The 23,508-nt window shown below is 38.9% G+C and overlaps 1 protein-coding gene across 1 annotated transcript; it reads right to left on the bottom strand.

Moving 5' to 3' along the window:
- Window positions 1-16,171: 16,171 nt before the first annotated feature.
- RPS27L (ribosomal protein S27 like) lies at window positions 16,172-20,943 on the bottom strand. The gene is made up of 4 exons (XM_003480338.4): window positions 20,849-20,943; window positions 19,857-19,965; window positions 18,469-18,579; window positions 16,172-16,372 (listed from the first exon to the last, which is right to left on the bottom strand). Exons 1-4 carry the CDS (start codon window positions 20,852-20,854, stop codon window positions 16,344-16,346), a joined length of 255 nt encoding a protein of 84 aa, XP_003480386.1. The 5' UTR covers window positions 20,855-20,943; the 3' UTR covers window positions 16,172-16,343.
- Window positions 20,944-23,508: the final 2,565 nt, after the last annotated feature.

Below are 23,508 nucleotides of genomic sequence, written 5' to 3'. Positions count from 1 at the left end.
ATCCACTATAAATATCATTGGGGTTCATGCTAATAAACAAAAGCCATGGCCACAAAAATCTGTTCAGAATATACCCCTCTCTAGGCATTCTGGTAAGACAGTTGGAGAAAACAATGTTAAGGTTCTTTTAAGGCCTATTGTTTAAGTAGCTCTCAAGGCACACCATCTTGGTTCTTTCCACAGTTTTAAAGGATTTTATAGTCACATCCTCAACTTCGTCTTTAGACCATTTTTTTCCTGGAAGTGCCCTAAATTTTATCTTTGCTTGGAAGCCATTTCTTAATTTTAGAGTTGTTTGTCATCTGGAGAGTCTGGCAATCTTTTTTTCCTTTGGCCATGCCCACAGCATATAGAAATTCCTGGGCCAGGGATCGAGTCTGAGCCACAACTTTGACCTATACCACAGCCACACCAACAATAGATCCTTAACCCACTTCACCAGGCCAGGGATTGAACCCATGCCACTTCAGAGACAATGCCAGAAACTTAATCCATTGCACTACAGTGGGAACCCTGGGTCTGGGAATTTTCCAAACCATCAATTATTGATTCATTTTTGTTCAGTGGTCCTTCCTTTAGCTACCTCTTGCCTGCATTTTAGTATAAGCAATAAGAAGCCAAGAGGCACCATCAACTCTGTGTCTGGAAATCTCAGCTAGATCACCTAGTTCAACAAGTACATGAAAATGTACTTTCCATGTTCTTGCAGGCAACAGTGTTGCTAAATTTTCTGCCATTGCAAAACAATAATGTTCTTTCCTCCAATTTCCAATAAAATTTTTCTTACTGTCCTTTTAAGTCCACACCTGCAGCCTCTTCGAAGGCCATCATACTTCTAAACAGTTTTTTCAGGGTTCCTCAGGCTTCCACTGACATTCTTTTCCAAGTCCTTCCAACTTTTATCCACTGTTCTATTTCCAAATTCACTCTCACATTTTAGATTTTTGTTATAGCCGCACTCTACTTTCAGGTATAGAAATCTGTAATAGGGGAGTTCCCATTGTGATGCAGTGGAAACGAATCCGACTAGGAACCATGAGGTTGCGGGTTCAATCCCTGGCCTTGCTCAGTGGGTTAAGGATCTGGCATTGCCATGAGCTGTGGTGTAGGTCACAGATGTGGCTTGGATCTGGAGTTGCTGTGGCTGTGGCATAGGCCAGCAGCTACAGCTCCAATTAGACCCCTAGCCTGGGAACCTCCATATGCCATGGGTGTGGCCCTAAAAAGACAAAAAACAAACAAAAAAAATTCTGTAACATAAAAAATACATATTTCAGGAGTTCCCACTATGGCACGCTGGGTTAAGCATCTACATTGTCTCTGTGGAAGCATGAGTTCAATCCCTGGCCCTGCACAGTAGGATAAGGATCCAGCGTTGCTGCAGCTGTGGCATAGGTCACATCTGCAGCTCCAGGTCAGTCCCTGGCCTGGGACCTTCCATATGCCGTGGGTGTGTCCTGGAGGGAAGGAGAGAAAGGAAAGGAGGGAAAAAATATATATGTATTTCAGATGTAATTCCCAATTTATATACCTTGAATTTACCCATTTAAAGTGTACATCTTAGTGATTTTAGTATATTCAAAAGACTCTGCATCTATTCAATTTCAGAATATCTTCACTCAAAAAAATAAATACCCATTAACATTTGATCTGTGTTCCCTCTCCTCCCAGGCCCTGACTTTAGACTTAGCTGTTATGAACATTTCACATAAATGGAATCATACAGTTTGTGACCTTTGGTGTCTGGCTTTTTACATTTAATGTAATGTGCATTGTCTATTGCTGCATTACAAATTAACCCACGTCACAAATTCTATTTCATATTTGGGAGCAGTTTAGCTGAGTGATTCTAGTACAGGGTCTCTCTTGTGGCTGCAGACAAGATATCAGCAGGACTTTCAGTCCTGAAGGCTTGCCTGGGGCTGGAGGATCTAATCCCAAGATGGTTCACCCATGTGGCTACAGGCAAGAAGCCTCTTAGTTGCTAGCCTTTGGGAAGAGGTCTCAATGTCTCACTACGTGGACTCATCCATAGGTCTGCTTGACTGTCTTATGGCTTCCCTCAGATCGAGTGATTGAAGAGAGAAACAAGGCAAAAGCCTCAGTATCTTTTATAATCTAGACTTGAAGTCATATACTATCACTTATGCCAAATTTCACTGGTCACATAGACCACCCCTGATTCAGTGTGGGAGAGGGCTGCACAAAGGCTAAATACCAGAAGATGGGGCTCATTGGGGGCCATCTTGGAAACTGGTTCCACCGATGGCTTATTGGGAAATTTTGTTGTACCAGCCTAAGATGATGAATGTTGGAAATTACACTGAATTCAGGAAAATTCAAAAAGAAATCAAAGTTTTCATATACTCTACTAAAAGAAGGCTCTTCTATAGGTCTGAGCTCTAAGCCTGTTTCTTCACTTTGATCTGTGAAGGTAAGTAGTTGAAGATCTTTGAGTGGCTGAAGTACAGAGAAAGACTCTCCCTAAAACAGATCCATTTCATCTCATTTCTTTCTGGCTTCTCCCTACCTCTAGGTCTTCTATTCATATTTGTCATATTTTTCAATCCATTCTATCTTTGATAATATAAAATGCCTTCCTTTAATGTTGTTCTAAAATTTAAGCATTAAATATCATGCCTAAAAGCAAACCAAATTAATGACAATTTAAAAAAATATTTCTGATATTGACAGATACATGTTTTTAATTTAACCATGTCATATCAGTGCAAGCCTTGAACCTTTGCATAGACTGTAGAGCAAACTGCTTGGAGCTGCCAAGGAGGTGCCATTTACATTAGGGCAGAAGGAGGAGGAAAGAACCTTGTCTGGGTGTCAGGAGAATTGTGATATGACTGAACTATCTGTGCAAGAGGAGCCACAGGAGTTCCCGTCGTGGCTCAGTGGTTGATGAATCAGACTAGGAACCATGGGGTTTCAGGTTCGGTCCCTGGCCTCACTCAGTGGGTTAAGGATCTGGCATTGCCATGAGCTGTGGTATAGGTCGCAGATGTGGCTCATATCTGGCATTGCTGTGGCTTGGCGTAGGCCAGCAGCTACAGCTCTGATTCAACCCCTATCCTGGGAACTTCCATATGCCTTGGGTACCTAAAAAGACAAAAAAAAAAAAAAAAAAAAAAAGGAGCCACAAAGTGTGAAGAGCCCTGTGAGGTTAGTGAATGTGTGCTTCACTAAGCAGGGCACTTGCTTTCGGCTGTTGTTTTTCAAATTTTTAAAATTCTTGTTGAAGCTCAGAGAAGAGCTGTGAACCTTCTCAGAAAATGACCAAAGTACAAATGTCAGGGGTTCACAGACCCCAGGTTAAGAATTCCTATTTGCCATGATAACTAATTTTCTTTTTTTCTTTTTTTTTTTTTTTTTTTTCCTGCTTTTTAGGGCTGAACCTGAGGCATATGGAGGTTCCCAGGTTAGGGGTCTAGTCAGAGCTACAACTGCTGGCCTATGCCACAGCCACAGCCACAGCCACAGCAATGCGGGATCTGAGCCACATCTGTGACTTACACCACAGCTCATGGCAATGCCAGATCCCTGACCCACTGAGCAAGGCCAGGGATTGAACCCCATTGTCAGATTTGTTTCTGCTGCGCCACAATGGGAATTCCCCATGAAAACTTATTTTCTTACTTAATACTGTTAGAACCAGCATTGATAAATGTCTACATCTCCCAAAGTGGTATTTCTGGTTTGAGTTATCTTTAATATTAGGGAAAAGAACTCTTGCTTGACACAACTTTCTTGTGTTTTTTTTTTTTTTCTGAAATTTACAACCTGTCAAGGTGATTATATTGGCTGCAAATGATTTGCTTTACCTTCCTAGCAAAATATAAAATTTAAAAATTCTACCTCAGAATTTGAAAACTAAGATTCTGGAAATAATGTCTTTTTAGATTTCAATGGAAAAACACTTAGTCTTTTTCTGGAAGAGTTGGAGTTCATTATTGCACTTTTAAAAGGAAAAAGATAACCTTTATAAAATAATTAGCTTACCTTGTAAGCTTTTAGGATTTTACAATGATATTTTCACAACTATAGGCATAAAGAACTATATCAGATTAAAATATTTGCTATTGATCTAGTTTCAGATAGCCTTTGAATTTTGTTTCTTGGGGGATTCCAGAATAGATAATTGATCTTTAATTTTTGTGAAATAAAAAAACTGGAGTTCTCATCATGGCTCAGGGGTTAATGAACCCTACTTGTATCCGTGAGATCAGTGGGTTAAGGATTCAGTGTTGCTGTGAGTTGTGGTGTAGGTCATAGACAAGGCTCAGAACCGCGTTGATGTGGCTGTGGTGGTGGTGTTGGCCGGCAGCTACAGCTCCAATTCGACCCCTAGCTTGGGAACCTCCATATGCCGTGGGTGCAGCCCTAAAAAGACAAAACCGAAAAAACTACCAAGCACAAAATGTTCATATGGCAAACACTCATGTAATCCCAATACCCAGAATTTTTTTTTCTTTTTAGGGCTGCACCTGCAGCACATGGAGAGTCCCACACTAGGGGTCTAATTGGAGCTGTAGCTGCCAGCCTACACCACAGCCACATCAACGTGGGATCTGAGCCGTGTCTGTGACCTACACCACAGCTCATAGCAACGCTGGATCCTTAACCCACTGAGCAAGGCCAGGGATCGAACCCATAACCTCATGGTTCCTAGTTGGATTCATTTCTGCTGAGCCATGACAGGAACTCCCAATACCCAGAATTTCAAATGTTAGCATTTAGTAAAATTTTATTCATTTAAAAATAATAATAAAAGATAACAGATAAAGCTGAAGACCCCTAGGAGCACCACCCAAAATTGTACTCCTTTTACACTGCAGGCAGCTGCCGTCAGGAGTTGATGTATATCCTTCCAGTCCCTTGATGAATACTTTCACAGCCATGTGTAGTATCCATATCTAAGACATAATATTAAATTGTGTAATTTACATTTATACAAATGACATCATAGTATACATGTTTTCTACATTCCCCCTTTAACATTGTTTTTGTGATCTGGTCAAGTTGATAAATATAAATCTAGTTTGTTTAACTGGTTATAAATACTGCATTGTAAGACTATCACATTATAGTCTTTTATTTGATGGATTTTTTCTTTTTTACTATTATATGCAATGCTGTAAGGAACATCATTTTCTTAGTTTGAACTGTATGAAATTGCTATTTTTCTAGGTCAAAAATGCTTGAATATGGACAGTTTTATATGATTGAACCTAATTTTGTTGTTTGTGTACCAGCACTCACTTGTAATTTTTGACTATGCAATGGATGATAAATGATATCTGATTAGTTTTCCTTGCATTTACCTATTGTTAATCAAATTAGACTTATTTTCATTTGTTCACTGGCCATCCGGATTTCCTCTAATGTAAATTTCCCACTTATATTCTGTGTTTATCCAGAAGAAGGGAAATGAATAAGGCATTTAAGAATTGATTGTGGGAGTTCCTGTTGTGGCTCGGTGGGTTAAGGACCCTGACGTTGTCTCTGTGAGGATGGAGGATCGATCCCTGGCCTTTCTCAGTGGGTTAAGGAACTGGCATTGCTGCAAGCTGCAGCATAGTTCACAGATGCTTCTTGGATTCATTGTTACCATGGCTGTGGCATAGGCCACAGCTGCAGCTCCAATTTGACTCCTGGCCACAGTCATATGCCACAGGTATAGCCATAAAAAGAAGGGGAAAAAAAGGATTTTTGACATGTTCATGGATTGGAGAATGAATACCTTGATAAATACTGAAGTTCTACCAACACATGGTAAATTTTTTAATGGCCACAAATTCTTCCCATTCTGTTGTGCATGCTCCTTTTGCACTGTGATTTTGCCTCTCTTGCCAGCCAAAGGTGGTATCTGTTTCTCTCCTCCCAACCTGGGCTGGCCCTGTGACTAGCTTTGACTCATGGGATGTGGTGGAAATTATGTTGCATGAGTTCCAGACCTTAGGCTTCAAGAGGCCATCAAGCTTCCATCTTTACCCTCTGAAAATGCTGCCCCACCACTGCCATGTAAGGAAGCCAGACTAGCTTACTTGATGGTAGGAGGCCTCATGGAGAACTGAGCTACCCAGCTGAGAGCCAGCACCAGCTGCCATATATGTGACTGAAGGCATCTAGAACCTTCCAGTGCCCTTGAGCCTCCATAGGAATGCAGACAAAAGAGGGAGCCCAGGTGAGACCAACCCACAAAATCATGAAAAAGAGTAAGTTGTCATTATTTTAAGCCCCTAGATTTTGGGGTGGCTTGCTTTGCACCAGTAGTTAACTATGCTCTGGTGTGGTTATGAGATAAATAAATAATTTGGGAGAAAAAGTAGAACTTGAAAGTATTTGATTTTGAACAGACAGGATCCTTTTTTTTATTTAGAAGAATAGTATTAACTGTGCTTGCTATGTGTTAAACATTTGTGCTTAGCATTTTGTATATGTTAACTCATTTTATCTTCAAAACAACCCTAGTAAGTAGAAATTATTATCTTTATTTTACCCAAAGTCATATAACCATTAATCATTAGAACTCATTTCAAATCCAGGTATATCTGACTCAAAAGCCTGTTCTAACCATTATCTTGTCTGCCCATATGAAAAAGCATCTCTAAAAATTTATAGAGCCAATAAAAGGACGGTTAGTGGCATGAAATTTTACAGAAGCAGTTTTTAATAAAAAATTTAAAGTCATGTGGAGTTCCCGCTGTGGCACTGTGAGCTAAGGATCCATCATTGTCTCTGGTGGTACTGGTTTGATCCCCAGCCTGGCACAGTGGCTTAAGGATCCTGAGCTGCTGCAGCTGTAGTGTGGGTCACAGCTGTGGCTCAGATTCAGTCCCTGGCCCAGGAACTTCCATATGCCATGGGTGCATCCAAAATAATAATAATAAGCCACATAAAGTGAATAAAAATTAACATTTATTGGGGCTTTATTTTTTTAAATTTCTCAATGAATTTTATTACATTTATAGTTGTACAGCGATCATCACAACCAAATTTTATGGCATTTCCATCCCAAAACCCCAGTGTATCCCCCCACCTCCAACCTGTCTCATTTGGAAACCATAAGTTTTTCAAAGTCTGTGAGTCAGTATCTGTTCTACAAAGAAGTTCATTGTGTTCTTTTTTTAGATTCCACATGTAATTGATAGCATTTGATGTTGGTGCCTCACTGTCTGCCTGACTTCACTTAGCATGATAATTTCTAGGTCCATCCATGTTGCTGTAAATGCCGTTATTTCTTTAGTAAATCTGGCTGTAAATAAAAAAATACACAACTTTTATTATTAATATGCAAATTAAAGACAGATGACACAGAATTATGCTTTTACACATACCCCTCTCCATAGCATGATATATAAAATGTGAAATGAGAAAATGAAAAAGACACTCAGGAACTTAGGAACACAAACATAAAACATTGGGCAGAGCTCAAGCTGCTGTTTCCTGAGCTCTAGGTCCAGAAGGCAGCGGCAGCTCCAATATTCTGTTTCTGTAGATTAATTGAAACTAAACCTGCTTACCTAAGAAAAAATGTAAATGTAGGCTTTCAACTAAATCTTACAGGACTATTCTCTCTCATTTTTTTTCCAAGGTGAGGTTTTGCTAGGCAAGAAAATAATAGTAGACTTGGTACAGTAGTGGGGTACTGAGCCAAAATAGTAAAAACAGAGGTAAACTGAGAAACTTAGCTCTTCTGGCATCCCCTAAGAAACAAGTTTCAGGGGTTATTTGTGCCTGGATCAATAAGCGAATATCTTAACTTGATATAATTTTTTTAAAATTGTTACTGAAGTATAGTTGATTTACAGTGTTAATTTCTGCTGCACAGCAAAGTGGTTCAGTTATACATATACATATATCCATTCCTGTATAGGTTATTACACAATATTGAACAGAGTTTCCTGGGCTATACAGCAGGTCCCTGTTGACTGATTAACTCGATATAATTCTTTATGCCTATAGTTGAAAATGTAAATGGATAAACAATGAGATCCTGCTGTATAGCACTGGGGACTATGTCTAGTTATTTGTGATGGAGCATGATAATATGAGAAAAAAGAATGTATACATGTATGTGTGACTGGTTCACCTCTCTGTATAGTAGAAAATTGACAGAACACTGTAAACTAGCTATAATGGGAAAAAATCATTTAAAAATGTAGCTGTAAAAATCCTAAAAGTTTATAAGATAAGGTCATTATTCTATAAAGAAATCTTTTTTCTTTGTAAATGCAGTAGTGAACTCTAAACCTTCCAGACAAAAATTTAAGTTTTTGCCATTAAAAATTACAAAGACATATTTCCAGAATCTCAGTTTTTTAAAATTGAAGAATAGTTCATTTACAATTATGTTAGTTTCTGGTATACAGCAAAGTGATTCAGTTCTCTATATATATCTGTTTTCCTATTTTTAGCATTATAGTTTATTAGAGGATATTGAATATAGTTCCCTGTGCTATACAGTAGAATCTTCTTTTATATCCAATTTATATACAGTAGTTTGTATCTGCTAATCTCAAACTTCTAATTTATCCCTCCCCCATCCCTTTTCCCCCTTGGTAACCATAAGCTTGTTTTCTATCTGAGTTTGTTTCTCTTTCATACATAAATTCATCTGTGTCGTATAAGAGATTCCACATGTAAGCGATATCATATGATATTTTGTCTGTCTCTGTCTGAGTTACTTTACTTAGTATGATAATCTCTGGGTTTATCAATGTTGCTGCAGTAGCATTTCTTTATTCATTTTATGATTGAGTACTATTGCATTGTAAAGATGTATCACATTGTTTTTATCCATTTGTCTGTCAATGGACATTTAGGTTGTTTCCATGTCTTGGCTACTGTAAGCAGTGCTGCTGTGAACACTGGGGGCGTGTATCTTTTCAAATTACAGTTTTCTCTGGATATATGCCCAGGAGTGGGATCACTAGTTCATGTGGCAACTCTGCTTTTTTAAGGAAACCTCCATGCTATTCTCCATAATGGCTGCGCCAATTTACATTCCCACCAACAGGGTAGGAGGGTTCCCTTTTCTTCACACCCTCTCCAGCATTTGTTATTTACAAACTCTTTGATGATAGCTATTTTGACTGGTGTGAGATGCTACCTCATTATAGTTTTGATTTGCTTTTCTCTAATAATTAGCAATGTTAATCTTCTTTTTTTTTTTTTTTTTCCTTTTTGGCCACCCCATGGCATATTGAGTTCCCAGACCAGGGATCAAATCTGAGATGGAGTTGCAACTTATGCCACCATGGCAGCACACCAGATCCTTAACACGTTGTACTGGGCTAGGAATCGAACCCACGTCCCTGCCACTACAGAGACATCATTGATCTCATTGCGCCACAGCAGGAACTAGTGTGTTGAGCATCTTTTCATGTGCTGTTGGCCATCTGTATGTTTTCTCTGAAGAAGTGTCTATTATGCCCATTTTTCGATTGGGTTGTTTGTTACTAAGTTTATGAGCTATTTGTATATTTTGTAAATTAAGCCCTTGTTGGTTGCCTCATTTGCAGATATTTTCTCCCAGTCCGTAGGTTGTCTTTTCATTTCGTTTTGTGGTTTCCTTTGACATGCAAAAGCTTTTAAGTTTGACTTAGTCCCATTCGCTTATTTTTGCTTTTACTTCTGTGCCTTGGGAGACCAACCTAAGTAAACACTGCTATGATTTATGTCAGAGAATGTTTTGCCTTTGTTCTCTTCTAGGGGCTTTATGGTGTCATGTCTTATGTTTAAATCTTTAAGCCATTTTGAGTTTATTTTTGTGTAAGATGTGAGAGTGTGTTCTAACTTCATTGATTTACAGTGCAACTGACCAGCTTTCCCTATACTGCTTGTCAAAGAGACTGTCTTTTTTCCATTGTATATTCTTTTGTCCTTTGTCAGAAACTAATTGACCATGGGTGTTTGGGTTTATTTCTGGGCTCTCTGTTCTGTTCCATTGATCCATTTGTCTGTTTTTGTGCCAGCACCACACTGTTTTGATTACTGCAGCTTTGTAGTATTGTCTGAAATCTGGAAGGGTTATGATTTCAGCTTTTTTCTTTTTCCTCAGGATTGTTTTGGCAATTCTGGACCTTTAATGGTTGCATATAAATTTTAGGATTATTTGTTCTAGTTCTGTGAAAAAATGTCTTGGGTAATTTGGTAGGGATCACATTAAATCTGTAGGTTGCTTTGGGTAGTGTGATCATTTTAGCAATCACTTCTTCTAATCCAAGAGCATGGGATATCTTTCCACTTTTTTGAATCGTCTTTGATTTCCTTTATTAGTGTTTTATAGTTCTCAGCATATAAGTCTTTCACCTCCTGGTCAGGTTTATTCCTAGGTTTTTTTGGGTTTTTTTATGTGACGTGTGTGTGTGTGTGTGTGTGTGTGGCTTTTTAGGGACACACCCTTGGCATATGGAAGTTCCTAGGCTAAGAGTCAAAGTGAAACTACAACTGCCAGCCGATGCCAGAGACACAGCAATGTGGGATCCAAGCTGCATCTGCAGCCTATGCCACAGCTCATGGTAACGCCAGATCCCTGACCCACTGAGCGAGGCCAGGGATTGAACCTGCATCTTCATGGATACTAGTCAGATTTGTTTCTGCTGCCCAGAATTAGAACTCCTTTTCTTATGTAATTTTAAAAGGAATTTTTTTCCCTTCTCTGGTATTTCATTGTTAGTGTAAAGAAATGCAACTTATATGTATGTTAATATTGTATCCTGCTACCTTACTGAATTTGTTTATCAGTTCTAGTAGTTTTTATGTGGCATCTTTAGGGCTTTCTATATATTGTAGCATGTTATTTGTATATAATAACTTTACCCTTCCCTTCTAATTTGGATAACATTTATTTATTTTTCTCGTCTGATTGCTGTGGCTGGTACTTCCAATACTATGTTGAGTAGAAGCGATAAGAGTGGGTATCTGTGTCTTGTTCCACATTTTGACAGGAAGGTGTTCAGCTTTTTACCATTGAGTGTTGTGCTGGCTATGGGTTTGTCATAAATAGCTCTTATTTTGTTGAGATAAGTTCCCTCTATATTTACTTTAGTAGGAGTTTTTATCATAAATGGACGTTGAACTTTATCACTTGCCTTTTCTGCATCTATTGAGATGATCATGTGGTTTTTGTCTTTTATTGATATGGGGTATCACATTGATTGATTTGCATATGTTGAACCATCCTTGTGGTCCTGAAATGAATCCATTTTGGTCATGGTGTCTGATCTTTTTTGTGTTGTTGAATTCAGTTTGCTAATATTTTGTTGAGAAATTTTGCATCTATGTTCATCAGTATCATGGCCTGTAATTTTTTTTTTTTTTTTTTTTTTTTTTTTTGGTCTCGTCTGTCTGCTTTTAGTATTAGGGTGATGGTGATTTCATAGAATGACTTTGGGAGTATTCCCTCCTCTTAAATTTTTTAGAAGAGTTTGAGAAGAATAGGTTTAAGTTCTTCTTGGCATGTTTGGCACAACTCCCCAATGAAGCCATCCATCTAGTCCTGGACTTTTGTTTGCATGGAGTTTTTTGTTCATTTGTTTTTTTTTAATTTCAGACAGAATCTGTTTTCAGATTTGGAAGAGAATTTTTCAACTTTGTATTCTTTGACAGGGAGAATAAATGCTCCCCCCCAAATGTCCACATCCTAGTCCCCAGAATGTGTGAATGTTACCTTACATAGCAAAAGTGATTTTGCAGGTGTAATGAAATTAAGGATCCTGAAATAGAGAGATTATCCTGGATTATCCAGGTGAGCCCTATATAATCACAAAGGTCCTTATAGGAGGAAGGTGGGAGGTCAGAGTCAGAGGAGATGTGATGCCAGAAGCAGAGGATGGAGTGATATGGAGCCACTGACCAAGGAATATAGGTACGTAGCCTCTAGAAGCTGGAAAAGACCAGGAAACATATTCTCCCTTTAGAACCTCCAGAAGGAATGTACACCTTGGTTTTAGCCCAAAGAGATATGTTTGGCACTTCTGACCTCCAAAACCGTAAGATAATAAATTTGTTATTTTAAGCCACCAAGTTTGTGGTAGTTTGTTACAGCACCAACAGAAAAGTATATTTCTACTATTTTTAGCTATGTTTCTAATATGACAAATTTTTTGTTGTTAAGAAAAGCAAATGAGAATGAATCTTTGGAAGATAGTAGCTTATTCTGACTTCTTTTCATTTCCAAACTCATCAGCAATCAGGTATACAGATTAGAATAGCAATGATAAACAAGCTTTTAATCATCAAAGTGGCAAAAAATATAGACTCCATTTATTAATGGAAGAGGTGGAGAGGGAGAAAATATTTTCATATATTGGTAATAAAAAGCAATCCCTTGTTAAAAATACAGTATCTTGCCAAGGAGCAGTCCCATTCCTGGAAATCTAACCCAAAGAAATGAAAACACTGTTAATAAGAACATATTTAAATGTTTATGGCAGCACTGATTATAGTAGAAAAAAACTAGAAAAAAGTGGCCCTCAATAGAATAATGATGAATAAATTATGGCACTTCCACACCACAAACTTGTGCAGCCATTGAAAAGAATTAGTGAATGGGGGTTGGACCCCTGCTTCACACCATATGCAAAATTCAAACCTAAAATATAAGAACTGAAACTGTAACACTCCTAGAAGAAAATAAGCACAAATCTCTGTGAACTTGGTTTAGGCAATAATTTCTTAGATATGATACCAAAAGACAAGAAACAATAAAAATTAGATTAACTTCATAAAAATTTAAAATATTTGGGGAGTTCCTGATGTGGTGCAGTGGGTTAATAATCTGGCTTGTCTCTGTAGAACCCCTGGTTTGATCCCCAGCCTGGTATAGTAGGTTAAGGATCCTGGCATTGCTACAGTTGCAGTGTAGGTTGCAGCTCTGGCTCAGATTCAATCCCTGGCCTGGGAACTTCCATATACCACGGGGGTGGCCAAAAAAAGAAAAAAATAAAATAAAATGTTTGTGTTTCTAAGGACAAATGGTAAAAAAGACAACCTACAGAATGAGAGAAAAGATTTGCAAATAATGTATATAAGGGATTGGTATGTAGAATACATAAGAATTCTTATTACAAGGTAACAAAGATCTGAACAGACATTTCTCTAAAGAAGATATACAAATGGCCAATAAGCACATTTAAATACGGTCAACATCACTTGTCATCAGGGAAACGTATATCAAACACTAATGAGAGAACTCTTCACACAGACTAAGATGGCTACAATCAAAAAACAGACAATAACAAGTATTGGCAAGAAGGAAGAGAAATTGGAATACTTGTGCATTGCTAGCAGGTTTGTAAAATGATGTAGCCACTTTGTAAAACAGGCAATTCCTCAAAACCTAAATACAGAATTACTATATGACCCAGCAATTCTAAGGTATAACACCCCTTGGAACTTAAAAATATGTCTACACAAAAACTTGTACACACAGCTCACAGAAGCATTATTCATAATAGCCAAAAAGTGAAAACAACCCAAATGTCCACTAACTGATAATAGATAAACAAAATGTTGCATACTCTTACTACAGGATACAAGTCAGTCAAAATAGGGAATGAGGTGCTAATACATGCATGAATGGCTATGACATACATTATGCTAGCAAAGGAAGCCAGACACAACAGGCTACATATTATATGATCCCATTTATATAAAATGTACAAGATAGGCAAATTCAAGGAGCTAGAAAGTATATTAGTGGTTGTCAGGAGCTGGGAGAAGGAAGCAGTGGGGAGTGAATGCTACTGAGTATGGGGTTTCTTTTTGGAGTGATGAAAATTGTCTGGGATTAGATAGTGGTAGTGGTTCCACAATGTTGTGAATATACTAAAAAACCACTGCAGTTTACATTGTAAAGTGTTGAACTTTATGGTATCTACAGTATATCTCAAAAATCTGAACTTTATCAGATGACTTACAGGGCAATCAGATAAGAAATCATTTGTTACCCAATCAGATCAGAAGCCAAGAATTTCCCTTTATTTTTATTTATCTTTATATTCTGTAACTTTTTAATTTATGGAAGATGTAAGCTTTCCTTTAAAAATGCATTTACATTAAAAAATGAAGTGGAGTTCCCGTCGTCGCTCAGTGGAAATGAATCTGACTAGTATTCAAGAGGATGCAGGTTGGATCCCTGGCCTTGCTCAGTGGGTTAAGGATCTGGTGTCGCCATGAGCTGTGGTGTAGGTCACAGACGCAGCTTGGATCCTGCATTGCTGTGACTGTGATGTAGGCCAGTGGCTACAGCTCCAATTCAACCCCTAGCCTGGATTCGAAATGCCTCGGGTGCAGCCATAAAAAAGACAAAAAAAAAGATGTCAATATAAACAATAGTATTAGAGGAAAACATTCTTTCTTTTGATACTATTTCCGAGAAATTTTTCAGGAATCTGCTCCCTAGTTACCATAGGTTTTGCTCCTTTCCATATCCATATGGGAATATTTCCATATCCATCTTCCCCACTGGCTCTCCTTGGAACCAAGGTTCCTAAACTGTGCAAGCTTAGGTGCCTCGGGGCACCATGGGAAAAACATTTATACTTGAAGTCTGTTGGATACTATGCAAACTTCTAGTTCCAGGTAGTTCTGTTATATTAGATAGCACCACATTCCCTTTGATGATGTATCTTGGTGAAGTTGGTTTTGGGGCCATTGCTGTGCTAAAGAGTACTATGCAAAAATCAATGTAGGGAATTCCCTTGTGGTACAGTGGGTTAATGACATGGTGTTGTCACTGCAGCACCTGGGTTGCTGCTGTGACACAGGTTTGATCCCTGGCGTGGGAACTTCCACATGCTGCGGGTGTGGCCAAGAAATATCAGTGTAGATGAAATGAGGATGGCAGTGTCCATTCTGACCCAATTTTGAGAAAATGCAATGCCCAAAAGGCACATTTATTCCATTAGTAGGTCATTTAGGAATGAGATAAAAATGATCACTTTTGCTTTTAATTTACATGGTTTTTTTTTTCAAATGGCTGTTTGAAAAGTTGTTAGAACCTCACCTTTTCAAAAGTTATTAGAACCTAACTACTTAATAAATTAACTGTTAAATATTTTGGGGTGGGCAATCCCAAGCCACAGCAGTGACTATACTGGGTCCTTAACCACTAGGCAAACAGGGAACTCCAACTGTTAGATATTTCTTTTGGCCAAGGGGCTGTGTGAAAAACTTACTGAGACTCTATAAGGATGCCATAAAGCAAGAAAGCTAGGGAAGCTCTTGAGTTAGCTACTTCCCCATATTATTAAATACATCCCAAACTATCCATAGTTCTTCAATCCTCAATGCAACATTCCTCTGAGATATGATTGATTATGTTAAAGGATTTGTGTCTCGGATTGGGAGTGTATATGCAGGAATATCTCTTGATAGAAAATGGCTGTCTTTAAGTACCTTCCTTAAAGGCAACAGGTTGAATGAGAAGCAGTTATCTTCCCAGTCTAAGGAGCAGTCATGGAGGGACTGAAGACAGAAATACACTCTATTTCCTAACTACTCAGCTTCATAAACCATAAAAATGACAAGGTAACAGAGCCACTCAACACATTTTATAGTCAGGAGTGCTCACCTGTCTGGAGCAGAGAATTCAACATCTACTGCCCCAGCCAAGACATACTAAGCTAAATCATGCTACTCTTAATTCTCCCTCTCAAATTTTCTTCACCTAAAAAAGCTTCCTATAACTCATACCCCCACTGCAGTTACTGGTACTAAATTATGTAGTATGTTATGGGCACATATATCCAAGGCATTACACTAGGATTGTTACTGCATTAAACATACTTCTATAAATATCTCCATACATAGTTACAATACCAAAACTATATTTAGAATTAATAAATAATGCTTCTTTCCATTTAGCCCCTTTATAGCAATTTGGTAAAGGACTGAAAAATCAAATATTCAGGGTTCCTGCTCTTGAAATGAGACACAAACTAATCAGAATATCCTTTTTAAAATGTTTAAGCTATGTTCTTAGCTCAGGGGGTTAAGGATCTGGTGTTGTCACTGCTGTGGCACAGGTTTAACCCCTGGCCCTGGAACATGCTGCAGGCATGGCCCCACAATAATAAAGTTAAGCCAAAATTCACATACACAGTATATATATGTGTATAGTATACTCACATATACTTGAAAAAAAGAAAAAGAGTTAAGTAGCCCATAATCAAAACTTTATTGAAAAACTAACACCAAAATATGAGAGTGCTATTGTATTCCTTATAAAATTGAACCTAATGACATTATCTTGGTAGATTAACTAGATTTATTGAACTGATAAGGCTTTCTGCGATAGAACGAAATTCAAAAGGTTGTGTGCATCTTTAGTGTTGCTTTCTTCTAAATGAACATCCTGCAAAGGAAATCACAAGAGCATTAAAAACAAGTCTCTTCTATCTCTGGTATAGAGTCTTAATGACAAAAAGTACTTTTTATATAAAACACTTAAGTTTTAGCAATACTAATTTAGATTAATATTCATATATAGGTTATTTATTCTTTTATACCAGAACTGTGCTAAAAAGAAATCTTTTATATTTAAATTTACTCTGGTGTGACTATAACTGTCACTCCTGTTCCTCAAATGTTGTAATTCTGATTAGAGTTCATTTCAGACCTATTAGGAAAGAGACATACCCTTTTAATCATCTGTCAGCACACAGGCACAAAATTCTAGGATCATAGCATGATATAAAGGTTTTGGAAATCTTGCAAGTACATTTTTAAGCATAATACTATATTTAAATATCATATGATGACTTCAGAGATCTCACCAGGTCACGCAAATAGATCCTGGATTTATGCCAATCCACTTATAACTCTTCCAGTGAGAATAACATGAAATTCATAGTTCCCCAAAATATCAAAAGCAGATTTCAAATATCATTATGGAATTATAAATCAATAAGTACTATTATGGAGAATTATACAGAGGTGTTCCCATTGTGGCTCAGCAGGTTACAAACCCAACTGGTAACTATGACATGGGTTTGATCCCTGGGCTCACTCAGTGGGTGATCCAGCATTGCTGTGAGCTGTGGGGTAGGTCGCAGATGCAGCTCAGATCTGGCGTTGCTGTAGCTGTGGCATAGGCCAGCAGCTGTAGCTCCAATTTGACCCTAGCCTGGGAACTTGCATATGCCGCAGGGGTGGCCCTAAAAAGCATAAAGAAAAAAGAGAATTATATACAAAAGTATTTTTTATTAGTACACAGAAGTGCAAGAATTAATATTAGATATTAACCATAAGTAGTTGCTCAGAGAAATCAAACCTCTGACATTTCAATTATAGTAATCTATTGCTCAGCTAGCAATGATTAAAACCCATCTTAAATCATATGTACCAAATACATATGAAGCAATATTTACAGGAGAAATTTTTAAATCCTATGTTTTCAGAAATCTATATGTAGTGATTCTTTTGCTCCAATCGGATTTATGTCCAATATTCCAAGTTTGGCAAATTAACTAAGTAGAACAGAATTAGGTATTCTAAACTAAGAAAAGTAATAGTTAAAGAAATTATTTGCAAGGTCAAAAGTACAAACTTATCCAATTGAACAGGGCATCTCTTTACTAAAACAGCACATAGTGAAATATAAATATTATTTTGGGGAGGGATGGAGTGGGAGGTTGGGGTTAGCAGATGTAAGCTTTTACACATGGAGGAGTTAAACAAGGTCCTACTGTATAACAGAGAACTATGTTCAATATCCTATGATAAACCATAATGAAAAATAATATTAAAAAAAAAAAAAGAGCACAGGAGTTCCTGCTATAGCACAGTCGGTTAAGAGTCCTACTGCAGTGGCTCAGGTTGCTGTGGAGGTGCAGTTTCACTCCCCAGCCCAGTGCAGTGGATTAAAGGATGTGGCACTGCCACAACTTTGGCTCAGATTTGATTCCTGGCCCTGAAACTCCCATATGCCACTCCCCCCTGAAAAAAGTGTGTGTGTATATATGTATGTATGTATGTGTGTGTGTGTATATACACACACATTATACATAATATATATTTGTATGCATAACTGAATCACTATGCTATACAGCAGAAATTAAATCAACTATACTTCAATAAAATTTTTTTAAAAGAGTGCAATTTATTTACTATTATTATTATTTTTATCTTTTTGTCCTTTAGGGCTGTACCCATGGCATATGGAGGTTCCCTGGCTAGGGGTCTAATCAGAACTGTAGCCATTGGCCTACACCATAGCTCACAGCAATGCCAGATCCTTAACCCAGTGAGCAAGTTCAGGGATCAAACCCGAAACCTCACAGTTCTTAGTCGGATTCATTTCCACTGTGCCACAACAGGAACTCCTAAAATTTTTTAAATTATTTTGGTAATTACGAGTTTAAGATTTCTTTTAAACTGATTTTTAGTAAAGAGAGAGACTCTGAAATCATAAAATTTCATCACTGGGTTAGCAAATGCTAAATTATTTACCTTCTGTGAGTCTGGCCTTCCCTCCTGTCGGCTGGCACAACACTGTTGAACAACCTACACAAAGCACCACTGTCTGAGCATGGCTGAAAACCGTGGTAATTTTGTAGCAACCTAAAAAAAAGGCAGTGTTAAAAATGAAAAGCAGAAGGAAATCCCAGCACCTGTTCAACACATTTCTACTAAAGACCTTGTAGTAGGTTAGGAACTTTAAAAGATTAGGAACTTCAGTGCCGTGCAGTAGCAAGTCATACATGCAGCTTAAACTTTTCTACTAGTAGCTACATTAAAAAGGTTTTGGAGTAGCCAAGATTTTGGAGTTCTGTTGTGGTCAATGGGTTAAGTGTTGGGCATATCACTGCAGCAGCATGGGTTGGGTCTATGGCACAGGTTTGATCCTTGGCCGGGGTACTTCCACATGCTGTGGGTGTGGCCCAAAAAAATTTATCTTTTTTTTTTTTAAGGTAAAAATAATATATTCTATTGAACTCAACACTTCAAAAAGATTATCATTTCAACATGTAAATCAAAGCTTTTTATCCCCATTCTACATCTTCAAAATCTGGTATATATTTTATACGTGAAGATACAGCATGGTGGAGCTTCCTGTTGTTAGCTCAGTGGTAACAAACCCAACTAGGAGCCAAGGACTGGAGTTTGATCCCTGGCCTTGCTCAGTAGGTTAGGGATCTGCTCAGTAGGTCAGGGATCCAGTGTTTTGCTGTGAGCTGTGGTGTAGGCCAAAGATGAGGCTTGAATCCTGCATTGCTGTGGCTGTGGTATGGGCCAGCAACTGCTGCTCTGATTCAACCCCTAGCATGGGAACCTCCATATGACACAGGTGCAGCCTTAAAAAAAAATTTTTTTTTTAAAATACAGCATGATAGTGGCTATAGTTAATAATACTGTATTGAATGTATTGAATATGTGAAAATTGCTAAGAGTATATCTTAAAAGTTCTTATAAGAAAAAAATTTTTATAATCATGGTGACAGATATTAACTAAACATTGTGATGATCATTTCCCAATACATACGAATAAAGAATCATGAAGTGTTTACACCTGAATAATGGCCATGCTGTTGAGCCCCACAGCTTTATACTGAAGAATCAATATACTTGTCACTGCATATTGAAAAAGAAAACTCATCATCTGAACAGCTTAAAGATTTAATAAGTTAAACATCATGTCCGCTTTGGAGTCCCATGTTCTGACACCCCTCCCCCAAATGTTTCCACAGTGGTTTATTATGGAAATAACCCTTATGACACTCCAATTATTTAATCCCACTTCTATGCAACCCAGGGTCCTATATCTAAACACTACACAACACACTAAATAATCCTTACAGAAATTTTCCTTTAAAAAGTATTAAGGTTTGAAATTTTACCTGGACATTTTACATCCATAAAGTAAGAATTTGGACTCTGAACCAGACGTTTCTTTTTATGTTTTTTCTTCTCCTCTTCCAAGGAAGGATGCAGTAAATCTCTAGCCAACTGAATAAAAAAGCATATTATTACTACTAGAATGAAACCACAACTCTGGCAGATTTAATCATGGGCGAGATATACATGCAAAAATAGAATAACAGTCATACTCAGAAGAGGCGCGCGCTCTCTCTCTCTACATATATATATATATATATATATATAAAATTGTTTAAAGGCTGTTAACTTTCACTAATACTTTTTATAATGCTTGTGTTCTCCAAGTCCCATAAAGGGGCTTTACGACGATCGGGAAACATATGGTAAGGTCAGAGCCGTTCTTCTTCACTTTAACAACAGTCTCCAGTGAAAATAAAACTCGGGTGTTAAGTAAGAACGTGATCCCTGAACCCGCCGAGAGTAGAAATCGCCGAGGTAGATCCGATAGTGCCAACATCGAGATGATTTCTGCCCCCAGGGTTCAACATCTGATCTGACAAGAACTCTTAAGTGCCTGACGCATGACTGTCCTAGATAGAGTTAATGTGTATGGCAACAGCGAAGACAGTTTTTAAAAAGGAAACAAGTAGGAAATTTCTACGGAAAAGGCAGAGGAGGCAAGAACCACGAAGCGAAAGGAGAGCAAGAAGCCTCGCGGGTGCGCACCGGAACCCAAGAGAGCAGAGTTAAGTTACTCGGGAGCTGTCCCCTCCCAGCCACCGACTCCAGACCGTGCGCTCCACGCCCAAGCAGGGCCCGACACGCCGCGCCGCCCGGACAAGTCCCAACAAGTCCGCCACGCGCGAAAAGAGCCGCTTGATCGGCGCTGCCGAGCCGCGATCGGCAGGGAACCCCGGGGGCCCGCGGAGACATCGAGCTAGCCCACCCCAGGGACCCCTCGGCCGATGGAGACGGCCAAAACCAAAGCGAAGCCTGAAAGTAAACAACTCACAGGCATGTTGATCCTTTTGCAAAGCACAGCCCTTCCAGACAGCTATGCTATACCCTCGGCGAGCCGCACGCGACCTGGAGCGCGGCGTCAACTTCCGGGATAGAGGAGGCTGGGAGGAGCGGCGGGCGCGTCCACTCTAGGCTCTCCTCTCGGTGGTGGGAGCGGGCTCCGGCCGCGATCCCCGCGACCCGTCTAGGGGAGGTGCGGAGGGGCACGCCCATCCGAGCTCCCAAAGCCCGAGATCCTAGCGCGTCCCTAGGCTAGGGCCGCGGCCCTCAAAGCTTCACACCGGGCCGGTGGTGCCAGGGGCCAGGCTCAACTGGTGTATGGCGGGTAGGGAGCCACGTTGGGCCTCTGGAGCGCAGGCAACCACTGCAGAGCGGACCTGGCTGGGCACGCTGAGTGGCTGGTCCGAGAACCCCACGCCAAGCCCTCCACTCTCCTGCCGCTCTGCGGGCGGGCACGTGGGAGATGCCTATGTTCTGTTCGTGTGTGTATTAAAAACTGTGATTAATTAAAACCATTAAAATGTGCCAGTGAGATTATAAAAGACTCGTATACTTGCTCATCTGGCTTCCAAGGTACCGGTTGTTAAATTCTTTGCGGGATGCTGCTGTGCCTTGGGTTTGCCTGGCCCTGAAAACGGTTTTAACGAGCACCGATTCGCTGCCGGGCTTTGTTCTCCTTTCTATACTGGGGATCACACTTTGCAGAGCGAACAGCTCAGGCTGAAAAAACGGTTGAGTGTCACCGATAGCCAGACTTGAAATGTTTTTGCTGAGGAGGACAGTCCTGTGGATTGGGTGTGAGCGAGTCTGATCAAAAGCTTAGAAAACAGGGAGGCGCTTGACCAGAAAAGTGTCCAAAATAGACATTCTCGATCAGCTTTTATTTCTCTTCGAAAAAATAATCCATGTGTAATACACATTTAGGAAAGTGAAGAAAAAGAGAAGAAATTTAAACTCACCGTTGAGAAGTAAACATTTTAATATTTTGACCTATAGCCTTCCAAACATTTTTTTAGTCAGTTGCATATATGTTTGGGGTTTGGTTTTACGTAATTCATATCTCTTGCGCATATTCTTTTATAGACTTGCCCCCCATTACTGTATAATGAACATCACTCCGGCACTCTATATTATCCTACATTATGACTTCTAATGGGCACATAGCATTCATCCTGTGAATAATCCTCTTTTCATCCATACGCTAAATTGGACACTAGGGCTGGGGTTTTTTTTATACTATTGAAAATATTAGTTAATATATTTTCAGACAGATAAGTACATGGATTAATACAATTGCATATGCAGAATCATAGCCTCCAAAGATAATGTTTTCATCCCTAGAATGTGTGGTTATATGGCAAGTGTAATTAAGATTGCTTGGAGTTCCCATTGTGGCTCAGTGATTAACGAATCTGACTAGGAACCATGAGGTTGCAGGTTTGATCCCTGGCCTTGCTCAGTGGGTTAAGGATCTGGCGTTGTGGTGAGCTGCAGTGTAGGTTGCAGATGCGGCTCTGATCCCTCCTTGCTGTGGCTAAAGCTCCGATTAGACTCCTAACCTGGGAACCTCCATGTGCCGTGGGAGCGGCCCAAGAAATGGCAAAAAGACAATAAAATAAAAAAGCCACTAACTTTATGGCAATTTGTTATAGTGAAAATAGAAAACGAATACAATAATGAAGATCCCTCAACCCACCAACCAGCTCTGTCAAATCTTAACACATAGTACTCCATTTGCCAATTTTTCACTATTGAAATAGCACTCTAAGAAGCATTTTTGTGGCTGAGTCTTGTCCATCTTGATTATTTCCTTAGGATAAATTCCTAAAGGAGGAACTACTGAATCAAAAGTTCAGCACATTTTAAGGTTTATAATATAAACTGCCAAATTACTTTTACTCTCCAGAAAGTCAAACCAATTTACGATCCAGATATAAATGCTTGAGAATGCCCCTTTCTTTGCATCCTTGACATTATTGGATATTATGTTTTTTCCCTATCTCAGTCAATCCAAAAGAAAGAAATGGTATTTTTATCAGAATACCATGTATTATGGAATAGTAAATGAAATTTTGCTGTTAAGTCATCCATGAAAATTGAGAGCAGTTTTTTGCAAATGTCTGGATTTGTCATTATTTTCCCCTAAATGGAGGGACTATGTTGTGTTGTCAGCTCACTTGTGTGCCAAATGAAGACATTTTAGAGGTGTGTGCACATTCTCTTCTTTGCAAACTTACCTTACACTATCATCACCAATTGAAAAAAAAAACAAAAAAACCTGAAACAAACAGGTATGAAAGACTACTCTCAGGCTTTTCTTAACATCAAAAACATTTAATTTTTTGTAGACACTCACTAGGCTGTCTTCTTATTTTCCCATAGATAACAAAAAGAAGCAAAAACTTCACCATATCCTAGAGTTTGGGAACTAATCTGGAAAGTCTCTGAACACTTGCAGGGATAAGACAGAGTAGTAAAGGAAATTCAAAATCTCCTTGTGGCACAGTGGGCTAAGTATCTGACATTGTACTGCAGAGGCTTGTCCGATTCCTGGCCTGGGAACTTCCACGTGCTGCAAGCAAGGCCAAATAAATAAAGGAAATTAATTTCCCTGTAAGCTCAATCTCTTCTTTCTATCCAAGATCTCAGCTC

The sequence above is a fragment of the Sus scrofa genome, chromosome 1 (assembly GCF_054392235.1).
Source record: "Sus scrofa isolate SSC_HxYL_T2T_F1_AM1 chromosome 1, Sscrofa_HxYL_maternal_Yorkshire_Landrace_v2.0, whole genome shotgun sequence".
Lineage (NCBI taxonomy): Eukaryota > Metazoa > Chordata > Mammalia > Artiodactyla > Suidae > Sus > Sus scrofa.
The sequence above is the reverse complement of the archived record's forward strand: the minus strand, read 5'-3'. Positions and strand labels throughout refer to the sequence as shown.

What these genes read in the sequence shown, in the direction of transcription:
- RPS27L (XM_003480338.4), bottom strand. An exon ending in TATGGATGTAAAATGTCCAG is followed by an intron (nt 18,580 to 19,856) that starts GTAAAATTTCAA and finishes CCTTTTTTTTAG; the next exon opens with GTTGCTACAAAATTACCACG. An exon ending in GAAGGCCAGACTCACAGAAG is followed by an intron (nt 16,373 to 18,468) that starts GTAAATAATTTA and finishes TTTCCTTTGCAG; the next exon opens with GATGTTCATTTAGAAGAAAG.